General features: G+C 41.7%; 1 protein-coding gene and 1 pseudogene across 1 annotated transcript; one reads left to right on the forward strand and one right to left on the reverse strand.

Moving 5' to 3' along the window:
* The first annotated feature begins 1,031 nt into the window (after positions 1-1,031).
* On the forward strand, positions 1,032-4,945 carry LOC139420724 (regulator of G-protein signaling 20-like). The gene is made up of 4 exons (XM_071170956.1): positions 1,032-1,189; positions 3,494-3,577; positions 3,829-4,063; positions 4,287-4,945. Exons 1-4 carry the CDS (start codon positions 1,032-1,034, stop codon positions 4,479-4,481), a joined length of 672 nt encoding a protein of 223 aa, XP_071027057.1. The 3' UTR covers positions 4,482-4,945.
* Positions 4,946-7,202: 2,257 nt separating this feature from the next.
* LOC139420725 (acyl-protein thioesterase 1-like) lies at positions 7,203-11,169 on the reverse strand (annotated as a pseudogene).
* Positions 11,170-11,698: the final 529 nt, after the last annotated feature.

Below are 11,698 nucleotides of genomic sequence, written 5' to 3' on the forward strand. Positions count from 1 at the left end.
CAAGACATGCGCGCTCGAGCTGATGTGACGACATGCCGTGGGGATTCCCTCAGTAGGCTACTATTTTTACGTGGTTTCGAGATGTTGTACAAGCAGTGGCGGTTCTAGCTTGTATGGCTCCCTGGGCGAACCACCCCCCAAAATATGACTCATAAATATAAAAAAGAAGTATCAAAGACAAATAGAAACAAATTTGTGTTGATTTGGCACTCGAGCATCAACACATTACCCATCCCCCAACACTGCTAACCAAGAGTCAAAACCAAACCAATTCACCTTGGTGGTGTGCAGACTGGTTTAATATTATTCTTAACGATTTTGCACAAAACAGAAAAAAATGCAACAATATGTCTGTGTAACTATATATTCACAGTATTATGAATGAATTGTGGTTTATTTGGTAGCATTTCGTAGTGTGTCTGATTTTACTAATTGCATTAGTACTGTACACATTTAGAGGTGCGCTATTTGATAGGAGGAGCAGGGGAATCTATCTCCGGCTCCCAGTTGGGAGATCTGAGGTCGCTTCCCTCCCCATCTCCTGCTTCTGAGCTCACAAACTAGAATCAGTGCGCCCACTCCGACAAGGTTAATTGACCCACAGTCCCACACGGTGACATGCTATCATTGACGTGGCGTGCAAATGAGCGCTAGAAAACCGATCGCGCAATTGTCACCATTCCAAAAAAATGTGTGTGGGCGCCCCGTGCCGCCCCCGGCAAGATGCCGCTCTGGGAGGCTGCCCATGTCGCCTATACCTAAATCCGCCACTGTGTACAAGTCTTTAAAATTGTATATTTTTCACTCCCTCAATGTCATGTACAAGAAGATATGGAGACAAGTATACGGATGGATGACTGATGCCTGCATTCTATGTGGGAATTATCTGAACCAACTCGAGTGTCCATGTTGTATAGCCTAAGTGAGTGCAGTGTGCTGTATTGTATTGTATTGGGGGGGGGGTCTGCAGTATTGTGAGTCTGTCTCACCTACAACCTCAGTGTGGTGTTGTGTGTCCTGGTCTGCAGCCCATGGGGTCAGAGCGGCTGGAGATGCGCAAGAGACAGATGCAAATGCACCAGGAAGCCGCGGTCAGTGTCCTCCAATCACAGCACAGGATGGGGAACATGCCCACCAACGCCTCCAATGCCTGTTGTTTCTGCTGGTGTTGCTGCTGCAGCTGCTCCTGGTAGGTACCACTATACTATCCATAGTAAGGGTTTGTGTCCCAAATGGCACTCTATTCCTTATATGGCGCACTACTTTTGACTAGGGCCCATAGGGTGCCATTTGGGACATAACCCATAGCTACCTTACATTATATATACCATGCTTATACCAAAACTCTGCACTCCGGAGCAGGGGCGTCATGCACCCCAAAAATCTGAGTGGGCACCAACTATGTGAAGATGGCTTGGGAGGGGTCTGGAGTGGGAATAAGCCCCCAGTCAGAAAGTTGGAGAATTTAGCATTTTTCAAACACCTGAAACAGTCTTTTCTGCAATCAAGAGCCATAATCATTATACTTAATTCTAAGTCAAAAATATGTTTATTTTTCTGCATATCTATGCATACCTATTGAGCTGTCTGTATCCTCTGTAGTTATTTTGTTAAATAAACTAAATATGCTCAAATCTGGGTATAAGATTGAAAGGAATGTGGGTCATATTCAGTGCATTTAGTAATTTCTTGTGTTTCTAAAGTCCACCGACAGCTGGCATGCCAGCTAAGATAGTTAGACAAGCTAGCTACTTGATTGATAGCCTGAAATTGCTTATTGGTATCTAGTTATGAGGTTGGGAGATTGGGAACCTATCTGGGCTAGCTAAAGCCAACTTCATAAAATTGCTAGGTGGATAGTAGTATTACAGAGAGACAACAAACAAAAAATTAAACATATTATTTATATTTTACAAGACATCTCTGATGGGGCACGTGCCCCCTATGCACATGACGTCGTTATCTGGAGCAACCTACATACAGTGCATTCGGTCGTCTTCAGAACCCTTGACTTTTTACACATTTTGTTATGTTACAGCCTTATTCTAAATGGATTACATTGTTTTTTTGCTTCATCAATCTACACACAATACCCCTTAATGACAAAGCAATATTTGTTTGACTGAGAGTCTTCAGGTGCCTTTTGGCAAACTTCAAGTGGGCTTTCATGTGCCTTTTACTGAGGAGTGGCTTCCGTCTGGCCACTCTACCATAAAGGCCTGATTGTTGGAGTGCTGCAGAGATGGTTGTCCTTCTGGAACATCCTCCCATCTCCACAGAGGAACTCTGGAGCTCTGTCAGAGAGTCCATCGGGATCTTGATCACCTCCCTGACCAAGGCCCTTCTCCCCCGATTGTTCAGTTTGGCCAGGCAGCCAAATCTAGGAAGAGTCTTGGTGGTTCCAAACGTCTTCCATTTAAAAAATGATGGAGGCCACTGTGTTCTTGGGGACCTTCAATGCTGCAGACATTTTTTGGTACCCTTCGCCAGATCTGTGCCTCGACACAATCCGGTTTCGGAGCTTTATATACAATTCCTTCGACCTCGTGGCTTGGTTTTTGCACTGACATGCACTGTCAACTGTAGGCCCATATATAGACAGGTGTGTGCCTTTCCAAATAATGTCCAATCAATTTAATTGTCCAATCAAGTTGTAGAACCATCTCAAGGATGATCAATGGAAACAGGATGCACCTGAACTCAATTTCGAGTCGCAGAGCAAAAGGTTTGAATAAGGTATTTTGTTTTTTTATTTGTAATAAATTCAGAAAAAACAGTTTTTGCTTTGTCATTATGTAATATTGTGTGTAAATTGATGAGGGAAAAAAATATTTTTAGAATAAGGCTGTAACATAACAAAATGTGGAAAAAGTCAAGGGCCTGAATACTTCCCGAATGCACTGTACAATATACTCTGCACAGGACACAAACAGAGGCATAAAAACGGAGCATCTGCCAGCTACACACGGTCTCTGTGGACAAAACCCACAGGGACATTTATGTTTTGAAGTCATAGATGTATACGTAAGCAAGGATTATGCCTCTTCCTCTGACTGCTCTCTTAGGACAGCACTACCTGTTGTGTGCAGAATAAGAGCATGCTAATTCACACCTCAGGGAGTGGGAATAGTCTCTGTCTCCACATCAACCTCAATTAAGTTGTGCTAATTGTCGCAGAGCTACAGTGTGTGGCTGGAGAGCCCAGATGTGGTGGATTCTCACCTGCCTTTAATTAGGCTACAGGTGACTGCTACACTAGGTGTTTAAATTAACTCCAGCACATCTCTAAGGACTGGATGACAGTAGTGTTTACACAAGACCTCCCTGCAAAACTCACGCATCCGGGACATGTGCACCTACCACCACTGTTGTTCACAGTTTGGAACAAAACAACATGCCTGCTGCCCTCCACGCCAATTGACAATAGCCGAAAACCCTACATTGTACATACAGTACATGTTCTATTTCTATTCCGTTTTTCACTGTTTTTCAGTCTGACTGTTATGACAGAGGATGAGAGGATTCAAAGAAGCACCTATGAGAGGAGGGCAGAGGGAATCGCAAACTGTGATGACAGGTAACAGCACTACACAGTAAATATACCCTATAGGGTTAGCTACATAGTTTAGGAAAAACAAGAAAAGGGGATATGGTTGAGACTGTTTAATAAAATCTCTAGACACAGAGATCCTACTAAATTACTAATATGTGATGTAATGTTTTGAGTTCCATATGTAATTATATAGAGCTAGAGCTGAAACGTCAACATTAAACATTCTCAACTACATCTATTGTATGAAATAAAGAGCACGGTCCCTTTTTTTGAAGCCCCAAGCCTACTCTGGAGGATGCGACAATATGGACCATGTCGTTTGAGAGGCTGATGAAGAGCCCCGCAGGGCGGGGATGCTTCCGACAGTTCCTAAGGACAGAGTTTAGTGAAGAGAACATGATGTTCTGGTTGGCCTGCGAAGAGCTCAAAAAGGAGACCAACAAAACTGTGGTGGAGGAGAAAGTACGACAGATCTATGAGGACTTCATTTCTATCCTCTCCCCTAAAGAGGTGAGCTTGCACCGCTTTGGCCTTTCTTGAGACTGAAGTATCCTATAATTGTGCTCATTTATAGCTGTAAGCCTAAAATGCTTTCTCCATAGAGTATTCTCATTAGTGTGACTTGCTTCAGCAAGACTACTCTAGATTTCACATACCTCCGACTTATTACAGTTATTCATTAGACCGCTACTGCTCTTATTCAACTTCTCTGGTTGTTGAATTACTTCTCCAGGTGAGTTTGGACTCACGTGTTCGAGACGTGATCAACAAGAACATGCTGGAGCCCACGTCCCACACGTTTGAGGACGCCCAGCAGCAGATCTACACGCTGATGCAGAGAGACTCATACCCACGCTACATGAACTCGACAGCGTATGCCGAATTACTGCAGGGCCTGGAAGAACCACCACCTGCCACAGAGCCATAGACTTCCATTCTCCGTCAATCACTCTACACATTGCTCTTAGATGACACTTGTGTATCTTAGGTCCAGCTTTCAGTTACAGTTCACATGTTGATTGATCAATAGGCTCTATTTACAAAAATGGCGATATTAAGGTGTAACTACTGTGTGCTACCTTAAATATTGGCTTTCCAAAATCCTCAAAGCGAGCAAGAACATACGCTGTATTCCAATTCAGATTTCAAGATGTTTCCAAATATATTTATATTTTTATATTGCCTAGCACTTCACATTGCACTTTTCTATAGTTTTATGAGGGGAAAGCATGTTGTGTCTGTTAGCACTGCATTTGTGTGTAGTTCTATTGTCAGACTTAAATCATTTTCAGTTATTTTTAATGAAATCTAATTTCACTTAATATTAAGAAGACATGGGAAAGTGCCTTGGCATTAGATCGTTTACCACTACACCTTCAACATACAGTACCAGTCAATAGTTTGGGAACACCTACTCATTCCATGGTTTTTCTTTATTTTTACTATTTTCTACATTGTAGAATAGTGAAGACATCAAAACTATGAAATAACACATATGGAATCATGTAGTAACCATAAAAGTGTTTAACAAATCAAAATATATTTTCTATTTGAGATTCTTCAAAGTAACCACCCTTTGCCTCGATAACAGCTTTGTACACTCTTGGCTTTCTCTCAACCAGCTTCATGAGGTAGTCACCTGGAATGCATTTCAATTAACAGGTGTGCCTTGTTAAAAGTTAACTTAATGCGTTTGAGACAATCAGTTGTGTTGTGACAAGGTAGGGTTGGTATACAGAAGATATCCCTATTTGGTAAAATACCAAGTCTATATCATGGCAAGAACAGCTCAAATAAGCAAAGAGAAACAACAGTCCATCATTACTTTAAGACATGAAGGTCAGTCATACTTTAAGACATGAAGGTCAGTCAATATGGAAAATTTCAAAAACTTTGAAAGTTTCTTCAAGTGCTGTCGCAAAACCATCAAGTGCTATGATGAAACTGGCTCTCATGAGGACCGCCACAGGAAAGGAAGACCCGGAGGTATCTCTGCTGCATAGAATAAGTTCATTAGAGTTACCAGCCTCAGAAATTGCAGCCCAAATAAAGGCTTCACAGAGTTCAAGTAACAGACCCATCTCAACATCAACTGTTCAGAAGAGACTGCATGAATCAGGCATTCATGGTGGAATTGCTCCAAAGAAACCACTGCTAAAGGACACCAATAAGAAGAATGGACATTAGACCGGTGGAAATTTGTCCATTGGTCTGATGAGTCCAAATTTGAGATTTTTGCTTCCAACCACTGTGTCTTTGTAAGACGCAGAGTAGGGGAACAGATGATCTCTGCATGTGTGGTTCCCACCGTGAAGTATGGAGGAGGTGGTGTGATGGTGCTTTCCTGGTGACACTGTCTGTGATTTATTTAGAATTCAGGGAAAGTTTAACCAGCATGGCTACCACAGCATTCTGCAGCGATACGTCATTCCATCTGGTTTGGGCTTAGTGGGACTATCATTTGTTTTTCAACAGGAAAAGGACCCAAAATACACCTCCAGGCTGTGTCAGGGCTATTTGAGCAAGAAGGAAAGTGATGAAGTGCTGCATTAGATGACCTGGCTTCCACAATCGCCCGACCTCAACCCAATTGAGATGGTTTGGGATGAGTTGGACCGCAGAGTGGAGGAAAAGCAGCCAACAAGTGCTCAGCATCTGTGGGAAGCATTCCAGGTGAAGCTGGTTCGAGAAAATGCCAAGAGTGTGCAAAGCTGTCATCAAGGCGAAGGGTGGTTACTTTGAAGAATCTAAAATCTAAAATATATTTAGATTTGTTTAACACTTTTTTTGGTTACTACATGATTCCATGTGTTATTTCATAGTTTTGATGTCTTCACTACTATTCTACAATGTAGTAAATAGTAAAAATAAAGAAAAATGAGTAGGTGAATGAGTAGGTGTGTCCAAACTTTTGACTGGTACTGTAGTTTGAATAAAATATCACAAAAATGGTGCAGCAGTTGAACACACTTGATATTAAATTGTGGCGCTTTCAGCTCTTATCAAAGAATAGTAACTTTTTATGTACAGTGTGAGCTGATACCTGGAAAAAGATCTTGCCTTTGATATGAATACTGTGATGCTAATTTAGTCCTATTTCTCCATCAAAACATAAACAGGAACATACATGTATGAAATAAATAGTATGTGACCATTCATATACTGTATTTGTGTATTGAATTAACAGAAAATGGCTTTCAAGTCTTACAAATCGAATAAAGCACAACAATTCATATGTTGTCGTCTTCTTTTACTATTGCATTATATCAGGGTTTTATTTCCCCATAGCAAATCAACATATTAAGATTCATATTTTCAAAACGATACAATCAAAAAAATACTCCCTGGAAGAGATGGCTTTTCAATAGCAAATAGCTACACCGACAACAGCACTGGCAACTGGCAAACAGATTCAAACATTAAAAGATTCCACCAGGCTCCAGCAGAGAATACAATTGTTTGAAGTTATGGTGTCCCTCTCCTTGGCTTGTCTCTAGCTAGCCCTCAGGCCTGTCCCTGACTATGTCTCTGTCAGTCTGAGTTAGCAGCAGGTTATATTGAGTCAGATATGTGGTTCAGACAGTCTATGGAGCATCACAGGAGTCACCTTCAAGGAGCTCTAATGGCAGTGGGTGTGTAGGTCTAACCCTTAGATTGGAGGAAGCTGCTTGTCAATAAACTGCTTGATATCCATCATTTCCTGTTGGACGCAAGAGAGACAAGTATTACAACACAAAATATAATACATTAATTTCATGTCAACTCTATTATGCATGTTTAAAGACTTCAAAAAGTGCCAATATTCTAAGTTGAACCATAATTACAGAATTCACACAGCTGCTGTACAAACCATACTAACCTCAGGGCAGGCACTGTGAGGCATTCTGGGATAGGTATTATAGGTGATGTTGGATAGGTTACAGAGGGTCTTCCGTTTCTCCACTGTGAGACATCCAAAATTACGGGCACCAGAGGGTCCGCCTCGCCATGGCACTGCAGGACATGCATCTCCTTGTTGGCAGAGTTGGCCGACGCCTGAGAAAGGACAACATTAGGGTTATATTTCAAATCAGCTACGACTTGCTACGTCTCTAGAACGATTTTGTCCATGTCTGGGAATTGACTTTGACCATTGTTGATTTGTGTGGTTTGGTAAAAGTAACAAGCTAATAGACTGTTTACATTCCAAAACAATAGAATGGATCTTATGTATAACCTAAGTGCACCACAGAACACTTCTAATGCAGGGTAGCCTATACTTGAGGGAGGGTGTACTGTAGCGGGAGCCAGCAGCTGAGAGCAACCACTCCCTCCAGTTTCTGTTGGGTCGTGAGAGCAGTGTAGAGAGACAACGCTCCATCCTGTATACACCAAAGCACACAAACAATTACTATCGCTATGTCTTACCACTGAGTTTAGTACATTTGAGCGTTGTTTTACAGGTTTTTATTGTCACAGGCTAGTCTACCCGAGAAAACTCACCAAGAACAATTCTGTGGGATGTTATCCCAATCTTCACTTCTTGATCAATCAGCGTTTTAGCTGAGAAGACAGGCAGCACTCAATGAAATCAAACTCAAATAGAATCAAGCTCAGGTTCATACAGTTTAAAACATTACCATACTGTATGCCCTAGTGCAGCTACATCCAAACCATGTAGACTCACTTTTCTCTGAAACATGTTTAATAACAGCTTCGTCTTCCTCTGCATCTGTTTGCAATCCGATGATGTCAAACCTATAACATAGAGGGGAGTGATTAACCCAAATCGGCTACTGTTCTTGGATATTGTCTTCTTTTTATCAAATTAAATAAACTTGACTTCTTACCAGGAGGGCATGGTCATGCCCACGTTTAATGTAACAGGCTTGAATGGACTGAAACATTTAAATTAAATTAAACAGTTTCACTGTCATTAATAAATGCATATACAGTTGAAGTCAGAAGTTTACATACACCTTAGCCAAATACATTTAAACTCAGTTTTTCACAATTCCTGACATTTAATCCAAGCAAAAATTATCTGTCTAAGATCAGTTAGGATCAACACTTTACTTTAAGAATGTGAAATGTCAGAGTAATAGTAGAGAGAATGATTTATTTCAGCTTTATTTCTTTCATCACATTCCCAGTCGGTCAGAAGCTTACATACACTCAATTAGTATTTGGTAGCAATGCCTTTAAATTGTTTCACTAGGGTCAAATGTTTTCGGGTAGCCTTCCACAAGCTTCCCACAATAAGTTGGGTGAATTTTGGCCCATTCCTCCTGACAGAGCTGGTGTAACGGAGTCAGGTTTGTAGGCCTCTTTGCTCGCACACGCTTTTTCAGTTATGCCCACAAATTTTCTACAGGATTGAGGTCAGGGCTTTGTGATGGCCACTCCAATACCTTGACTTTGTTGTTCTTAAGCCATTTTACCACAACTTTGGATGTACAGTATGCTTGGGGTCATTGTCCATTTGGAAGACCCATTTGCGACCAAGCTTTAACTTCCTGACTGATGTCTTGAGATGTTACTTCAATATATCCACATAATTTCCCTTCCTCATGAAACCATCTATTTTCAGAATTGCACCAGTCCCACCTGCAGCAAAGCACGACCACAACATGATGCTGCCACCCACGTGCTTCATGGTTGGGATGGTGTCCTTTGCAAGCCTCCCCCTTTTCCTCCAAATATAAAAATGGTTATTATGGCCAAACAGTTCTATTTTTGTTTAATCTGTCACGACTTCCGCCGAAGTCGGTTCCTCTCCTTGTTTGGGTGGCGCTCGGCGGTCGACATTGCCGGCCTTCTAGCCATCTCCGATCAACTTTTCATTTTCCATTGGTTTTGTCTTTGTTTCCCACACACCTGGTTTTCATTTCCCAATTACTGGTCATGTATTTAACCCTCTGTTTCCCCCATGTCTTTGTGTGTGATTGTTTATATCGCTACGTTTCCGGATGGTTTTGTCCGGGTGCTGTTTTCACCCGTGTTTTGTGGCAACCGTTATTGTTCGCACATTGGTACTGTTAATTGTGCTATTTTCTTGAGTAAAGTGCGTTGTTCACTCATCTCTCCTGCGCCTGACTTCATGCACCAGCTACACCCACCATCTGACATCATCAGACCAGAGGACATTTCTCCAAAAAGTATGATCTTTGTCCCCATGTGCAGTTGCAAATCATAGTCTGTTTTTTTTATGGCGGTTTTGGAGCAGTGGCTTCTTCCTTGCTGAGCAGCCTTTCAGGTTATGTCGATATAGGACTCGTTTTACCTTGGATACAGATACAATTGTACCTGTTTCCTCCAGCATCTTCAATAGGTCCTTTCCTGTTGTTCTGGGATTGATTTGCACTTTTTGCACCAAAGTACGTTCATCTCTAGGAGACAGAACACATCTCCTTCCTGAGCGGTATGACGACTGCTTGGTCCCATGGTGTTTATACTTGCGTACTATTGTTTGTACAGATGAACGTGGTATCTTCAGGCATTTGGAAATTGCTCTCAAGGATGAAGCAGACTTGTGGAGATCTACAAAAAAAAAAAAATCTGAGGTCTTGGCTGATTTATTTTGATTTTCCCATGATGTCAAGCAAAGAGGCACTGAGTTTGAAGGTAGGCCTTGAAATACACCTCCAATTGACTCAAATGATGTCAATTAGCCTATCAGAAGCTTCTAAAGCCATAACATCCTTTTCTGGAATTTTCCAAGCTGTTTGAAGGCACAGTCAACTTAGTGTATGTAAACTTCTGACCCACTGGAATTGTGATACAGTGAATTGTAAGTGAAATAATGTGTCTGTAAACAATTGCTGGAAAAATTACTTGTCATGCACAAAGTAGATGTCCTAACCGACTTGCCAAAACTATAATTTGTTTACAAGAAATTTGTATAGTGGTTGAAAAACAAGTTTTAATGACTCCAACCTAAGTGTATGTACACTTCCGACTTCAACTGTATTAACAAAATGTAATCAATAATCACTATCATCAACAATCTCCAAGTACAGGAGCTGTGCTTGTCCACAGAGGTACTCACGAGTGAGGACACATGTATTTCACATGTGGTGTCTGGATCCCAGCAAAGGCCTCTGCCCAGCCATTGCTATGAACAAAAGCAAAATATATCTTATGAGCTGAAGACTACAGTAAATGGAAATAATATGACAGATAACTCTTGAGTCAATGGTGAGTGGTAGGAGTAAATTGACGGATGAAATGAATGAGCTGTACTGCACATACCCAGTGTCACCCAGGCCATGAAGAAATATCACCTGTAATGCAAAAGAGATACATAAATGTACAATGTGGTTAGCTTTATTGACAACACTTTAATGTCAATGGCTTGTCGGTCTCGGTTTGGGGTGTTCAACCCTCCACCTGCAAGCTACAGTGCAGGCTTTTGTTACAGCCCTACACTAAAACAACTGGTACTAGCAGCCCACTAGGGGGGCATTTACTGTGAATACAGATGTATGTGAGACAATAATGTGAGAGCTATTGTCTGCAACAACATGCATGTTGCCTTCAATGCTCGCTGTCAAACATCCCTCACTCACCGCTGCAGTAGCTTTAGGAGCGGCAGGTACAATAGCAGGCAACGGCAATTACATATTATTACCGCACATACAACCAGTGGCAGATTTAGGTATAGGCGGTATCTTGCCAGTGGCGGCACGGGGCACCCACACAAAAACAATCGTAATGGTGACATTTGCGTGATCAGTTTTCTATTGCTCATTTGCATGTTACGTCAATGATATCATGTCACCGTGTGGGACTGTGGGTCAATTAACCTTGTCGGAGTGGGCGCCCTGATTCTAGTTTGTGAGCTAGGCAGGCTACTGCCTGGGAAGGTCTCCCACTCAGAAGTACGAGATGGGGAGGGGGGTGTGGGTAGGTTGACCTCAGGTCTCCCCACTGGAAGCCCGAGGTAGGGAGAGCGGGGGAATCTATCAAATAGTGCACCTCTAACTTTGTACAGTCATGCACACCACCAAGGTGAATTGGTTTAGTCTTGACTCTTGGTTTACAGTATTGGGGGATGGGTAATGTATTGATGCTCAAGTGCCTAATCAACACAAATTTGTTTCTATTTGTCTTTGTCACTTCTTTTTTTATATGTATGAGTCTTATTTTATATATATATATATAAAT

This window comes from Oncorhynchus clarkii, chromosome 11 (assembly GCF_045791955.1).
Source record: "Oncorhynchus clarkii lewisi isolate Uvic-CL-2024 chromosome 11, UVic_Ocla_1.0, whole genome shotgun sequence".
NCBI classification, from domain to species: Eukaryota; Metazoa; Chordata; class Actinopteri; order Salmoniformes; family Salmonidae; genus Oncorhynchus; species Oncorhynchus clarkii.